The 15,966-nt window shown below is 45.4% G+C and overlaps 1 protein-coding gene across 2 annotated transcripts in view; it reads left to right on the top strand.

Annotated features, from left to right (window-relative positions):
• LGI2 (leucine rich repeat LGI family member 2) overlaps window positions 1-8,749 on the top strand; it is a 30,312-nt gene extending 21,563 nt beyond the window's left edge. For both annotated transcript variants that reach the window (XM_057730011.1, XM_057730012.1), the window contains one exon: window positions 3,394-8,749. In XM_057730011.1, the coding sequence (XP_057585994.1) occupies window positions 3,394-4,211 (818 nt within the window). In that variant the 3' untranslated portion in view covers window positions 4,212-8,749. The remainder of the gene's footprint in view (window positions 1-3,393) is intronic.
• The last annotated feature ends 7,217 nt before the right edge of the window (window positions 8,750-15,966 follow it).

The following is a 15,966-nucleotide window of genomic DNA, read 5'->3' as shown; positions in this document are numbered from 1 at the left end:
CACACACGCACACACACGTGCGCGCGCGCAGATTTCTGCTGCTGCTGACAACTCCACAAGCTACAATTCCATGATCTACACCTAGAAAGAGGGTGCTTTATGGAGCATCTCCAAGAAAGGAATACTTTCTTTGTCACATGGCCCCTCGGCTGAAACCGGCAAAGCTGCAGGATGCTTCTGCATAGCAGGGATGACCATAGCCAGGGACTCAGGAGGGGGCCGAGGAGCATGGACCTCGGTTAGCGTTGGCAGTGGGAAGTCAGTGCGTTTTCCAAGGAGCATCTTGGTAGTTTAAACCCAGAAGCCTTAAAAATGTGCGCAATGTTTGCCCCGCGGCCTCTCCATTTGAGAGCACTGCCTGGGGGTTTTCAAACACAGATTTCTCTACAGGGGAGCCTATTAGTTACAATAGTGAAAAACTGGAAATAACTGCAATGTCCAGCAGTAGGGGATTAATTAAATAAAATATGGTGCCTCCATGCAATGGAATACCATGTAGTATTAAAAAATCAAGTTGTAGAAGATGCAATAACACGGGAAAATGTTCACAACATGGTGATCAAGGGAAAAAACAGATTATAAAGAGGCCGTGTATACTGTAAGCCCAGATCTGTTTTTAAAAAGGACATTTTCATATGTGCAGAGATTAGCAATGAAAGAAATATATCAAGATATTAAGTGTTATTTCAGCATTTGCAGTTCAAGTGGTTTTGATTTTCGTCTTTGTACTTTTTGGTACATTGGTGGTAGAGTGTAGACTGGAGCTAGACTACTTGAATTTGGATCCCAGGCTCCACCACATTGTAGCTGTGTGACCTTGTATAAGTTACTTAAGTTGTCTGTGCCTTTATGAAATGGGAATCATGATGATGGTAATAAGAGTACTGGCCTCATGGATTATTGGAAAGATTAAGTGAGTATGTCCTAAGTATATAATAAGTATGTAAAGTGCTTGTTATAGTGCCTTTATGTATTAGCTATCATTATTTTCAAAATTTGCTTTGATGAACATTAAAAACTTTTATACTCAGAAAAAGAAAACCAATAATTAGTTTTAAACAACGGAAAGGGACCAGGTTCTTGCAGGAAAGCCAAAGCACTGGAAGAGAAAAGTAAATACCACCCTAAAAACCACCCAATGTCTACCTCTAAAGTTAATACGAAGGACAGAAATTGGATAATTACCCTTGTAACTTACAGACCAAATTCACTTTCATCCACATTGCCTAGAAAATTAGGAGAAATAAATAACCTTAATTGAATGACCTAGATGGAGGGTCAGTACCCTTGGAGGTGTGGGTGGTCCCATTGCTCTCTGGCCGGAACGATGAGGTTGGGGGAGGCTCCAGGGGTCTGGGTGCCGATGGGGAGCGGATGATCAGAGGTGACCCAGAAGGGGAGTCATGACTGAGGATGTTCCCCGCTTCCTGCAGAGTTCTGGTTTGGTGCCGCCTGAGCTAGATCATTCAGCCCGTCAGTCATCTGCAGGTACTCCTGCAGTGCTTGATGTGGGCCGTTGCTAAAGGGTTGGATCTTTTGATTATCAAGACAATTGCCTCGATGATCCAATAATGATAGCGACCAGTTATTGATCACTTCGTGTGTGTGCAAGCTCTGTACTCAGAACCTGACTGTGAAATGTCTCCGTTAGTCTTTAATCGTCACAGTTGGCGGCTGTGTGAGGTCAGGGCTGGCAGCGTCCATTGTCTCATCTGGTAGGTGAGGAGCCTGCGCACAGGGGGTTGAGGGAACTGGCACAGGGTCAGAAAGATCCTGAGCTGCTGGGCCATGTGGTCTAGTGTCATAAGGTTTAACACGAGTCTATTCTGCCTCCGCTGGGCTTCAGAAATCAGAAAAGCTCAAATGTGCTCAAGAGCTCTCATTACATTTTTTTTCTCTTGCCTCTAAGTCCTGACTCCTAGCTTTTTACCCCCCAAGAGAAGAAACCCATTTAATTGCCTCCTTCTGCCCTATGGAGTTGGGAATAGCACGCAGACAATTTGTTTGGTGTCTTAGTGAATTTCCTGAGTTATACACCTGCCTCTAAAGATGCCAGAGGCCCAGGTGACCAACACTTAACCTATTTCCATGGAGGTACATTTAAAAGTATTTTTTTTAATTGTGGGAAAATATACATAACATAAGATTTACCATCTTAACTCTGTTTGTGTGCAGTTCAGTACATGCATCAATTCCCTAGAACTCCTCATCTTGAAAGACTGAAACCCTGTACCCATTAAACTGTAACTCCCCATTCTCCCCTCCTCTCAGACCCTGGCAGCCACCCTTCTGCTCTCCATCTCTGTGAATCTGGCTCCTCTAGGACCTCGTATGACTGGAATCATACGCTGTTTGTCTTTTTGTGACTGCTTATGTCACCTAGCATAATGTCTTCCACATTCATCCACGACACAGCATGTGTTGGAATTTCCTTCCTTTTTAAGGTGTAACAATATTCCATCATGTGCATGTACCATGTATTTGTTTATCCGTTCATCCATCAGTGGTCACTGGGGCTGTTCCCGCCTCTTGGCTACTGTGAATAATGCTGGTGTGAACGTGGTATACCCATATCTCTTCAAAATCCTGCTTCAGTTCTTGGGGTACAGACCCAGAAGTGGAACTGCTGGATCACATGGTAACTCTGTTAAATTTTCTGATGGGTCACCATGCTGTTTTCCATAGCGGTTGCACGTTACATTTCTCACCAGCAGTTCACAAGCGTTCCAGTTTCACTGTGGACGAGCATTTTTTTTTTTTTTTACCTAAAGACTTTATTATTGTTTTGTACCAATTAGGGTTACATAAATATTTATCCTTTTCATTTTCCTGATTAAATTCAAAAGTATTCTGATTGTTTAACGTATTGTTATTGAATACAGTTGTTTTACCTACAGAAATTTTTGTTATACATAGTTTAGATTTACATAAACAAATATTTACTCTGTTCATTGTTCTTTGTTATTTCTTTTTTTTAAATTGAACTATAGTTGATTTACAATATTGTGTTAGTTTCAGGTATACAGCAAAGTGATTCTGTGTTATATATGTGTATATATATTTTTTAGATTATTTTCCATTATGGATTATTACAAGGTGCTGAATATAGTTCCCTGTGCGCTACAGTAGGTCCTTATTGTTTATGTGTTTCACGTATAGTAGTGTGTATCTGTTCACCCCATACTCCGGATTTACCCACCTCCTTCCCCTAGGTAACCATAAGTTTGCTTTCTATGTCTGTGAGTCTATTTCCATCTTATAAATAAGTTCACTTATATTAGTTTTAGATTCCACACATAAGTGGTATCCTATAATGTTTGTCTTTTTCTGACTCTGGACGAGCGTTTCTCACGGTGGCTGCCCTAACCCCGTCTCCCCTCTTCTGGAGCGCAGGTCAGTCCATCGTGGGCTGTAAGGCCATCCTCATCGAGGACCAGGTCTTTGTGGTGGTGGCCCAGCTCTTTGGCGGCTCTCACATTTACAGATATGACGAGAGCTGGACCAAGTTTGTCAAATTCCAGGACATAGAAGTCTCTCGAATTTCCAAGCCCAACGATATCGAGCTGTTTCAGATCGAGGATGAGACGTTCTTTGTCATCGCAGACAGCTCCAAAGCTGGTCTGTCAACCGTGTATAAATGGAACAGCAAAGGATTCTACTCGTACCAGTCTTTGCACGAGTGGTTCAGGGACACGGATGCCGAGTTTGTTGATATAGACGGAAAATCACACCTGATCCTATCCAGCCGCTCCCAGGTCCCCATCATCCTCCAGTGGAATAAAAGCTCTAAAAAGTTCGTCCCCCACAGCGACATCCCCAACATGGAGGACGTGCTGGCTGTGAAGAGCTTCAGGATGCAGAACGCCCTCTACCTTTCCCTCACCCGCTTCATCGGGGACTCCAGGGTCATGATTTGGAACAGTAAGCAGTTTGTGGAGATCCAGGCTCTCCCATCCCGGGGCGCCATGACCCTGCAGCCCTTTTCTTTTAAAGAGAATCACTACCTGGCCCTGGGGAGTGACTATACGTTCTCCCAGATATACCAGTGGGATAAAGAGAAGCAGCTCTTCAAAAAATTTAAGGAGATTTACGTGCAGGCACCTCGTTCCTTCACAGCCGTCTCCACTGACAGGAGAGATTTCTTTTTTGCATCCAGTTTCAAAGGGAAAACAAAGATTTTTGAACACATAGTTGTCGACTTAAGTTTGTGAAGTTGTGATTGGTGAATTTAAAAGATGCGTAGCTTTAGCTATCACAGGAGAGGACTGAGAGGAAAAAAAAAAAAAGCCAGGTTCACAGGTCTGAAATTACAAATGCACTGGGGAAATAGTTAGAAGTTTTCAAACTTTTAGAACTCATATTTTAATCAGGGATTGCATTTATTGGCTAACTGCATGACACGTCCATTCTCCCACTTAAAAAGACATCTTAAAGCCTGTAATTACTGAGAAAAGAGTACAGCATTAACTCTTACCATCTAGGGAAATAAGGCGATCTTTTTTTTCTTTTAATGAGGAAGGAGAAAATCGGATAAGATGGAACAGCTCTTATAATGAAATAAAAACAAAGACCAAGCACAGTACGGGCCCTTCTCATTCCATTTTAGCCATCTAGTGGGTAAGAACGCTTAAAGCCAAGGTCAGCTGAAAAGATTTGCTGATGGTTCGTTTAAACATCGGATGACACTCAGCAATGCTATTCTGAGCCTTCCCTGTTTCCTGAATCCCCCCCAATGGCAGAGCCTAGGCTCAGATAGATGGCTGTTCTTCATGGGTGTGTTACCAAAATCACACTTAACATTGCTTCCTCTGCTACAGCGAAGATATTCTGCTGATCACGGGCTGTGGACCCAGGAGTGAGACAAAGGAGTTTCCCCCTCATCTTGTGGTTCACAGCTGACCCCCACGGTGGCTAGAGCAGTTGCACTTGTTTGATGCTCTGCATGACTCATCTGCTTCTCTGGACCCATCCTTTGAGGTTGTGGGTAACCCGCAGACAGGCCAAAGACTGAATGGTGCTTTTTATTCTCTCCTTTAGAGCCATAGGACAGGTATTTTCATCTGAGGAGCATTTGGTAGAATTTTCGAAGTGAGGTTTTGTGGAGTCAAAGAGGGCTTGGTACAAGTCTCGATGTTCTCTGCAACCCAGAGATGATTCTGTGATGGACGTGTGCCTTTGTCGTCTGGGCAACTAAATATTTCAAGTAACGGAATGCCAGCCTACCAACCTGCCCATCTGCGTACCTCCCTACTCATGTCACATGTGTCGATTTGCTGACACCACTGCTGCCAGCCTGGTCCGTCCGAAGGTACTGCGGCACCAAATTGCAGAACCTGGGGTATTTGTGGCAGCAGTGCCCCTTCCTCTCCCAGCACGTGAGCAGGGGAAACCCACGCCCTTACACAGCGTCACCTGCTGGCAGGGCCTCTTCCTGTACAGGCTGGGGCAGGGGGGTAGGGTGGGGTAGGTCTCAGGCTGATCCAGAGGGACCAGATTTGGAGCCAAGACATACTGGATCCCCGTCCACACTCGGGGGACCAGGTGGCCTCCCTGGTGTGGACCATTTGGGAAGCTCATGGGATCTGGTTTTGTGGAAGGTTCTGGGTGGATAGTCTGCCTGGGTAGCCAGTTCTCTTCAGAGAATATGAAATGAATACTTTCAGGAGTGGCTCTCAAAGCGTAACTCAACAAGTTCTCTTGTGGCTGTGAAAGTAGCCCAGTCATCTGGTACTGCATTGCTATTTTTTAATGATAGTTTGCCAAGTCATGAGGAGGTAGATGTTTTGTCACAAATATGAATGTGTGTGTTGTTTCCCGACTTTGAGGAATGCAGATCGAGGCAATAAATAGCACATAGAGAACGACACAGCCGTGTCACCGCAGCACGCGGGGACATTCTGGGACTGCGGGCTCAGGGCTTCCAGCCGAGCTAGCTCACCCACACATAGTAGCACTGCAGCTCGAAACTCTCCTAGTAAGCACGGAGCAAACAAGAAAAAAAGTGGCTTCTTTTCATTTTTAAGCACAAATCACTCTTTCTTCCATGTTCTTTCGCCTTCCTGGTTTATTTGAATACCAGACCCTCGCATGGGAGGTTGACGTGCCTTTCCTCGGCTGTCAAGCGGACAAGCTATGCTTTCTGGGCCATGGAGCCCCTCCCGCAGGTCTGGGTGGAAAAACGCGCACTTGGCAAGGAGTGTAGGAGACACTTAGACTGTCCCAGCGCTTGTGTCAGGTCGAAATGCGGTGCCCGATGCCAGCCACTCATAGAGGAGGCAATGGGGCATCCTTTTCCAGCACTACCTCCACAGAGCAGAGACCACCTCCCAGCCTCACCTCTGAGGGTGGAGTTAGGGAGTTGGGGAACTCTCTGTTCTCACCCCTCTGGGAACCACTGCCTGGAATCTGGAAAGCCAGGAAGCAGAGGGGGCGGGGCTGGGAGTGAGGGGACTTGCTAAGAACAGATGAGACAGTGGAGCCTGAAAGGAAGCTCTAAAGCAACTGGGGTTGGGGAGGGCTGTGGGGATGAGGGTGAGAAACCCACTCAGCCGCAATCAGTTTTTCTTTTTAACAAATTGTAGACAAGATCGGAGTCTGCAGTCTACAGAGTTCCTGTGCTGAGGGAGGAGGTATTTGTTCTGGCCAACTTACCAAAACAGCATAGATGTTCTTGGCGGGAAGCTGTGGAAGCTTTGCTTCGTTAATCTTACTGCTCCGTCCCAAGAACCCCAAGAATCAATTTCTGCAAGAAGCTTTCTTCCAGTAATGATGGAAGACAAAAAACCAGCCACACAAAAAAACCCCAAACAACAACAACAAAAACCCAAAGCAGAGAGATGTGTGGGCCCAGCCCCTGAGGCCCTGACCTTGGGCGAGGCTGCCCTTTGCATCTCCGTTCCTTCCCGGCACCCACTGCTTGATCATCTTCTCAGTTTATTTCTTCTTTATAATCTCAATGTCCAGGCTCCCAGATCAAGTCCCTCCTCATGGCCATGTGGCCAAGCCACACAGCCTTAAGTCGAGGACTTGTCCCCAAACTCCCTGGGGTCAGGAGTAGATCTCTCACAAACACTCTAAAAACAAGCCTTAGGTGTGAGTAGCACTGTGTTCTCAGGCAGTGGTTAATAAGACCACCCTGCATTTTGGCCAAACTTTATATGTTTTCAGTGTACATTTGTATTCAGTTCATAAGTGGTTCTTCAGTTTTTGAAGGCATACTGGAGGACAGATATTATTCTAATTTCAGAGAGAAGGAAGCAGACACAGAAAACCTTAAGTCAGCCGCTCAAGATTATCCAGTTAAGAGTGGCAGAGTTAGAGCTTTCGCTCTGGACAACAGGCTTTGTATTTTCTTTCTGTGACGCTGCCATGCCCTCCCAGTAAAGACTGTTTATCACAATTTTGAATATAGCAGCACCTTGAGAGAAAACAAAAAATGCAACAAAATGTGCACAGACAGAGGGAAAACCATGCTGAACCCCCACCATTCCATCCATCGGTCCATTTAACAACGAAACACTACAGAACTGCTATTACATGCAAGACCCTCTTAAAAGCCTGCGAGAAGTTACAGATAATTTTCTGCGCTAAGGAGGGTTTTTAGCTAGCAGGATAGTTTCTCCCCCCACCTCTTCCCCAGACAGCTGTGGGAGGGATGTTAAAGTCGAGACACATCTGGTTCTTGTCACAATGTCCACAAGATAAACAAGAAGAGTTCCATGAGGGAAACTAAAACCTCCAACGCACGAGTGATGATGAATTGCTCCCGGGCCGTAATCAGCCTTTGGGGAGCACGCTAGAAATGGCAGTGTTGCGTTTTTCTTCCCCGTGGAGTGAGAGGCTGTGTATTTTTAGGCAAGAAATCAGCGTGGGATGCTGGAGGTTTGGCTGCAAGGAACAGTCATGATGGAAATTTCTCCGACCTGGGGTATAATGACAGAGAGATGAAGGTCTGCGGGAGGGGAGTCTATTTGCATGCCATCTAAAGAAAATCTCCTTAGCCAGCTTCCCAGTTCTTCTGCAGAGGTATCAGCCCCTCGCTCGCAGTTTTGGAAGAAAAGGCTTTAATTAGGCAGTGGTCAAAAATCCTGTTAAACAGCGTTCTGGAGTGGAATGCTATCATCTAGATGTTGATGCAGTGAACAAGGTGGTCCAGACTTGGGGGGATAATGGAATGGGCAGAAAAGCAGGGCGGGTGACTGGGGAGAAAACTCTTTGGGGAAAGTAGAAATAAATTGGAAGAAAAGAAAAAGTAATAATAGTTGCCTTTGCCTCAGCCAAGGAAGAGGAGCGTGGAAAGACCAGGCAAACTTAACAGCATCCTGATTATTAATGAAGGGAACCAAGTGTAATGCAATTTAAAATAAGACTTATGTCGTAAAGCTACTGGGATCTACACTGAGGCACTCTTATCCTGACATCATTCCATTGCTTGTATCAGAATCTACCTTTTTTTCTAGTAGGAAACTATGCATTCCCTATCAATCCCTTGACTATCAGGAATGTATAAGACCTGTGATAAAATTGGCCAATATGCCATTTGGTACCATTTTTTTATGTATTTTAAATGCATAACTGAGGTCAAATAAGAATAGTTTATATGTATATGAAAGCAAATTTTGCAATCTACAATACAATGCAAGCTACCATGGATGAATTTTAAGTCTGAATATATATTTAGCTCCTTTCGGTAAATAAACTTAACAGATGACATGCCTCTTAATTCCATATATTCTGTAAGTCTATGAATAAAAAGTAGTCCATGCCTAATATGGCTTTGATTTCTGGTCTGCTTGAATCTGCATACGTGCACTTGAATCGTGGAGTTGAAGGGCTGCCCACGGTGGGCGACTGAGGGAGGGCAGCATGTGCCCATTTCTCTTGGTGGCTTCCTCCCCATTTGCATGGAGGTTGGGCTTGGCAGGTCCCTCTTGCTTCTTCTACTTGCAAAATAAAAGGTCACCGAAGAACTTTTACAGTTGCACCTCTCCTGGATCAGCAGAATCATAATCTTGACAGATTGACAAAGAACTCTAGGGGTCTTTGGGTATTTTCTGATTCTGCTGGTGAGGAGGAGATGAGATGACAAGATCCCATTGGCTGGGTTGAGCCATGATCAACTTGAGGTCAGGACTTTTGACTTGTTCTCTGCATGTCTGAGATCTAACCTGGTACCCAGCAGTCATGCGGTCAAAGCTGGCCGCCTGCCTTTAATCTAAGACCCATTTGGTTTAGTTGAACAAATGAACGGTCAAACCTCAAATCACATATGACTGTGTCCCTACTGTGTGTCAGGTACTTTGATACACTGTGCGGCTTTTTAAAACGTACAAGACCAGAGTTCTTGCCCTCCCTAGATTTACAATCTAGTGAAGAGGAAAAGTTGTAATTGCATGAAGCTATAGTTGCAACATGAGGTCTAGGGAAGATTCTGCAAAGCAATGTGTGACTGTGTAATGAATGGGACAAGTAGGAGTGACAACCAAATATTTAACTATTGGTATGGCAGGTGCCCTGAATTAGTTTAATAAATGACCACACATAGAGTGGCTTAAAAAGAAACACGTTCCTCAGCTCCCAGTTCCCAGGGGTCAGGCCTGTCTCACCAGGTCCTCTGCTCAGGGTGTCATGAGGCTGCAATCAGGTGTCGGCCAGACCGTGTTCTCGTTTGAGGGTTCAGCTAGGAAAAGACCTGATTTCAAGCTCATTCTGGTTGTTGGTAGAATTCATTTCCTTGTGATTATAGGACCGAGGGCCCGTTTTCTTGCTGGCTGTGGTTGGGGGGACACTTCTAGCTCCCCGATGCCACCCACAGCTCCATGCCACTGACCTTCACCATAGGTGTCTTCACAACGTGAACTGTTAGCTTCTTCACGGTCATCGGGACTCTGGGCCTGACATTCCATCACCTTTGCCCTGTTACTGGTTTGAAGCAGGTCACAGGTCCCACCCTCACTCATAGGGAGGGGATTATAAAGAGGATGACTCCCGCAGACAGATCATCTCAGAGTGTGTCCAAAGCAGGCACCAACCAAACAGAACGGCTGCCCCGCTGATCAGAGTAGATGCTAGTCATATGCAACCTTGACCAGTGCATTCCAGTGGAACAGGAGCTATGAATACAGATAATACATTTGAAGGAGAAAAGGTCACTTCAGGCCAGGGCAAGAACTCTTGACCAGGATAGAGGGGGGCTGGTTCCTTTTCATGATTGTTTTGTGTTTGTGGAGAAGTGCAGGACAGAACTGAATTTTTCCATACCTGCAAGTCAGAAGCTCATTCATCTCAGTCTCTCAGTGCATTTCATCTGGGAACTAAAATGCTCTGTGCAAATTGCCCTGTCTTGACCATGTGCCCATTAGCAAGGCAAGTACACTTATTTTCTCTATTTCTCAGATAGCTAATTGAGGGGGCCTAACTATCTAAAAAGAACTGGAGGCGTAAGTAATGTGTCACTTTCATCGATCACCTGTTCTTGCAATTGGTTTCTCTACCTGCCTCCCAGACACTACAACCCTTTACTAACCAGTGTCTAATGGGCACAAATGACTTTTTCCAACAAGTTGGTAGCAGAGCTAAGACTGATGGCCTTGGATGAACTCCACCTCTAGGCCTCTGCTCCAGGCAGCCTGTTGGTAAACCTGAGATTCTCCTTCAGCCAGACAACAAACTAAGGCAGCACAGGCAGAGAGGCCCACAGTACTGGGGGCACCACCTCAGAATCCCCAGGCCTTTCTGAAACTGTATGTGAGCCCTGGAGAACATTCTCCTGCATACGTCTCCAGGTTCTACTCCAAGAAGTCTACTAGAAACCAAGGGGGAAAGTACAGTTACCTTCCTTCATCTTACAGGAGACAGTTGTCAGGGCAGAGAGAAACTGACCTAGCCCTCCAGGCCCCAGCTTCCCCATCCGGCATCCCCAGAAGTGACCCAGAGCACACAGCAGCATCTCCAACAGTAGGGCTGCGAGATTCCAGGTTGTGTGGCAGCCCAGTTAGCTCTGTCATCTCACTATTTGCTCTTAAAGGTAGCAGGGCCTGAAGAGCATCTGAAAGTAAGGGTGTGGCCTCAGAAAAAAATAGCAGTCTTGACACTTTTCCTGGCCCCAAGCTCGACTCTGCTCACCCCTGGGTTGATTTGCTCCTAATCTCCTGCTTTTGTTTTTCCTGACCCATCTAAGAATTCTGGATGCATTGCAACACCAAAATATTTTCATTTCAAGTTTACCTTGTTTCTCTGTCCCTTTGGATTACAGCATCTTGGTTCACAAATTATGTGAAAATCCAAATGAACTTTTTCACTTGATTCTTTTCAGCTAATACTGAGTACCTGCTATGTGAACAGTGCTGTGCTAGATACCAGGAATACAAAAGTCTTTAGTAAGAGGCAAAAGCATTTGAGAAGCTTTAAAAATAGTGCATCCCTACCATTTCACATTCATGGTAGAAATTCTCAGGGAATGTGAATGTAACCCGAGTAAATAACAAGACCCAGGTGACCCAGTCTCACCACAATGTAGCACTTAATGAAACAGCCCCAAAGCAAAGAGTTAATACAAGTGATTCTGATCTCTACTCGTATCCCTGAAAGGAGAGGAAAGCCTGTTCATAACCTTCCACACACTGCTTCTTAAATCCAGTCTCCCTCAAGCCCCTTACTCTCCAACATCTCACGTGCAGCAGCAGCCCCAGTCCTGAGCCTCCGCTGTTCCAGAAACCTCCCCTGCATCACCTTGTCATCCACTGCCTGGCTCTCTTTCCCACTTCTTCACCTTGGTTCTTCTGAGACAACAATAGAGGGAAAGAAGCGCTAATGGTCAAACATTAATATATTTTATTCCTGCTGTAGTAAATTCAGAAAATTTTAAGATCCTTCTTACTTTGCTTCTCTCTTTCTGCACCATGTTACTCATGGTGGTTTTAAAATATGTGCACAAATTCTCTGATTTCCCTCCCCCTCGCAGGAGTTGGAGCCTGATTTCACTCTCTGTGAGGGCAAGTTGTGTAGTTCATGACTTGCTTCTGAGGAACAGAATGTGTGTAACTTCTGAGAATAGGTCTTAAAAGGCACTGTGGCTTCCTTCTTGCTCCCTTGTGGACTGCCCACTCTGGGAAGCTAGCTGCCACGCTGTGAGGACACGCGAACAGCCTGTGGAGAGGCCCACGTGGGAGGAACGGAGGCTTCCTGCCGACACCTGCACCATGTGAAAGAACCACCTTGGAGGTGGGTCTGTCAGCCTCAGTCAAAGCCTTCAAACGACGGCGGACTGACCAGCATCTTGACTCTAGCCTCACAAGAAGACCTGTGCCACCCAGTCACTCCTGGATTTCCAACCCATAGAAACTGAGATAAAAAGTGTTGATTATTCTAAGCTGCTGAGTTTTGGAATAATTTGTTGTGTGGTAATGAATAACTATGTAATGTTTTTATTGGCTTATAGGAATGAGATTGTTGCCAAAGGAATCCATCAAGTTGAGGAAGTTTAGGAACCAACACATACACATGCCGCCTCCCCCACATACACACCACACACCCACCCACCCACCCACACACACTACATACACACACACCACGCACCACACTCCCCCACACACCATGCCACGTCAGACACATTCACACAGGCACACACCACACATACCACACCCCCTACAAACCACCATACCCACCCCCCAACACACACACGTACACATACACGTTGTTGAAGGGACAGGTGCTGTTTCCACAAATAGTTCACACCTAGGTGGGTATATGCCTCCTGAGTAAATAGCTGTATTAACATTAAAAGGAGAGAATACTCAGTTTAGCTTAAAAATCAGGGGAAGTTACTTGAAGGCATAGGAGCAGAGTCTTGACTGGGAATTGAGTGTGGAAGATGAATGAATTGCCTTAACGTCTTTAACCACTCCCAAGAAGAATTCTTAGTGACAGTGAGGCTTGTGGGTTGAGGCTGACCTAGAGAAAGGCGGCGATGCTCTGAAGGCCATCCAGGATGCCCCAGAGGCATCGTTGTCAGTTCCCGGGCTTTGAGGTAAGTCCGTCACTGGCTGCTGTGGGCTGAATGCTTGCTTCCCCCTAAAATTCATATGTTGAAGCCTAATCCCTGTTGTGATGATATTTGGAGCTGGGGCCTTTGGGGGGTGATTAGGTCATGAGGGTGGAGCCCTTAAGAGTGGCATTAGTGCCCTTATAAAAAGAGGAGGGGACATGGGATCTCTCCCTCTGCCACGCGAGGGTATAACAAGAAGACAGCCACCTGCAAGCCAGGAGGTGGGTCCTGGCCAGACACAAATCTGCCGGCACCTTGATCGTAGACTTCCAGCCTCCAGAACTGCAAGAAATAAGTGTGGTTTCTTTTATAGCAGCCTCAGCGGACTAAGACACAAGCCCCTGTTCTCTGTCTGAAAACTGTACCCATGAAGAAACAGGAAAATGCCTGAATAGCACCTCTATAACTGATAAAGGTCACCTTGGAGACTGTGACTTATCTGCAGGCAAATGGGTTTCTTAACACTGAACCCTGAAACAGACTGCCATATCTGGTCCCAGACTTACAGTTTGGAGGAGCAAGGGACACGCTTGCTCTCAGCAGGCAGACCAGGAGGGAGAGGGTATGAATGGGTTTAGCACGTCCAGTTTCTCATCCTAAGTCACCAATTGCATTAAGACATCCCCCCTTATCTGGGGTGGAGAGAGTAAAGCTAGCGTGTTGGTGCCAGAAGTAATGCTCCTGGGCTCCCTCCATGTGGAGGGAAACATGGTGAGAAGGAAAGGAGCCTTTTCTCTGCTACCATCAACAGCTCAGGATAAGGCAATGTTTCTTGATCCTTGAGTGGATCTGGGGAGCTGTTCCTTAACTCTATTTGCAAGTCATCCACAGAGACCAGGGGACCATATTCTTAACCATTTGGAAAAGATCTTTTGGTATAAAATGGACCAGAAGAAAAGGGAGATTTGCCAGCACTGAGGGAGGATCCTTCCTGCAGGTGATGGGAGCAGATGTAGCTCAGGAAAGCTCTGTTCTCCCCACAATCCCTTTCTAATTTTTATTTGCTATTTTATCAGCTTTTCACATTGCATAGCACCAAATATAGTGAAATATAATGTCATTCCAGGGTCCTGAAAGAAGAAGCAGGTCAACTTAAAATGTCTTTCAGTAGCATAGAAAGTCAGGAGAATTTTCTGGCATTTCGTATTTTCAGCAAAGTGGAGTATCTGCTCTACTTACTAAAAATGACACTCTCTCCCCACCGTTCCCATCTGCATTTACGTTCTGTGTGTACTGCTGAGGTAGCTTTTTTCCCTGATGTTTACTGCCAATGCATTTGCATTTTCTGTCACAATAAATAATCCAGTAAAACCCTCCAATGAGTAGGTTCTAGCCCTGGCTCTTTCTAAGCATGGAATCACAGACAATGATTTATAGTCATGATGGCCCAGAGGAAGGGATAAGCAGACATTTGCAAAGGAAAAATAAGTGAATTCAAACAAAAGCTCAATGGCTGTTAGGAAATTAAAGGCGTGAAACGTCTATAACCATTAAAGTCGTGGGTAGAGAAGGAGGCCATGACGGGAGGATGCTCTCATTCTACGGGCTGGGTCTGAGGGTCACCAACGTTTCCCCAGCACCCAGTATGTTACTAGCCTGTGAAGCAGACACTCTCAATCCCCACTTCACAGACAAGAAAATGGAGACACAAAGAGTTTGTGGGCGTCTCTGGGTCAGACTGCTAAAGAGTGGCAAAGTCACGTGACTTGTTCAAGTTTGTACAGTGATGAAAACCTGGGATAAGAACACAATTACATAGTTCGTCTCCAGAATAGGGTTAAAAATATAGGATGCCCAGTTAGATTTGAATTTCAGATAGCAACAATTTTTTTTTTTTAGTGTAAGGATATCCCAAATATTGCATGGGACATACTTATGCTAAAAAAATTATTCTTTGTTTTTCTGAAATTAACATTTAACAGGTACGGTGTCCTGTTCTTTTACTTGTTAAATCTGGCAACCCTGATCCAGAACCCACACTTTTAACCACTTCAGTGAACTGTCTTCAAGATGCTCAAAGTGCCGCTGTGGAGAATGACGGCCGCTCTCATTTTAGTTTGCGTATCTGGATAGTTTACATCACATATAAATTTTTTCATCTCGTCCTCATGACCAACGGGTAGGGTCAACACTATGAGGAATCTGAGCCCCAAAGAGCTCACGTCATTTGCCTAAAATCACACAGAAAATGCTAATTACGTTTAACCCTTACATGGCAATTGCCCAGTGCTGGGTGCTCTTTTAAGAGCTTTATGCCTGTTTCCTCACTTAGTCCTCACAAATCCTGCAAGACAGTTCCAATCATTATCCCCGTTTCACAGACGGAACAACAGAGGTGCAGACAGGTTAAGGAATTTGTCTAGAGTCGCACAGCCAGCAGGTGGAGGAGCCTGGCTTTGAACCCAGGAAAATCTGGCATCAAAGAGTATACGCTCATCCCCTTTGCTGCCTTCACGCTTTAATTCACAAATACAAATAAAAGCTGTAGCTTTGTAGGTGCCGACTGCTGGTCCACGTGTGTTCGACTCCATTCTAAGTAAAACCTATGTGTGTAGTGTCAGTGCGAGGAACACAAGGAGTGCCGCATGGGGAACGTGAAAAGCTGGAGAGGTTGTCCTTGTCCCCGGTCCACACCCCAACAAGGGCTCCCCCATCAGCCATGTCTGATTTTATAAATAAAGTTTTATTAGAACACAGCCAGGCTGACCATTTACGTATAACCCGTGGCTGCTTTTGTGCTTCAGCCACAGAGTTGAATAGTTGTGACAGAGATTCCATGGCTGCAAAGCCTCAAATATACACTCTCTGGACCTTTATAGAAAATGTTTGCTGGCCTCTGGTCTAAACAATATACCCTTGTGATCATCATTTTACACGTGAAGAAACTGAAGCCCTTGAGGGTTAAATAAGTTGTTCGAAGT

This window comes from Hippopotamus amphibius, chromosome 3 (genome assembly GCF_030028045.1).
Source record: "Hippopotamus amphibius kiboko isolate mHipAmp2 chromosome 3, mHipAmp2.hap2, whole genome shotgun sequence".
Taxonomy (NCBI): Eukaryota; Metazoa; Chordata; class Mammalia; order Artiodactyla; family Hippopotamidae; genus Hippopotamus; species Hippopotamus amphibius.
The sequence above is the reverse complement of the archived record's forward strand: the minus strand, read 5'-3'. Positions and strand labels throughout refer to the sequence as shown.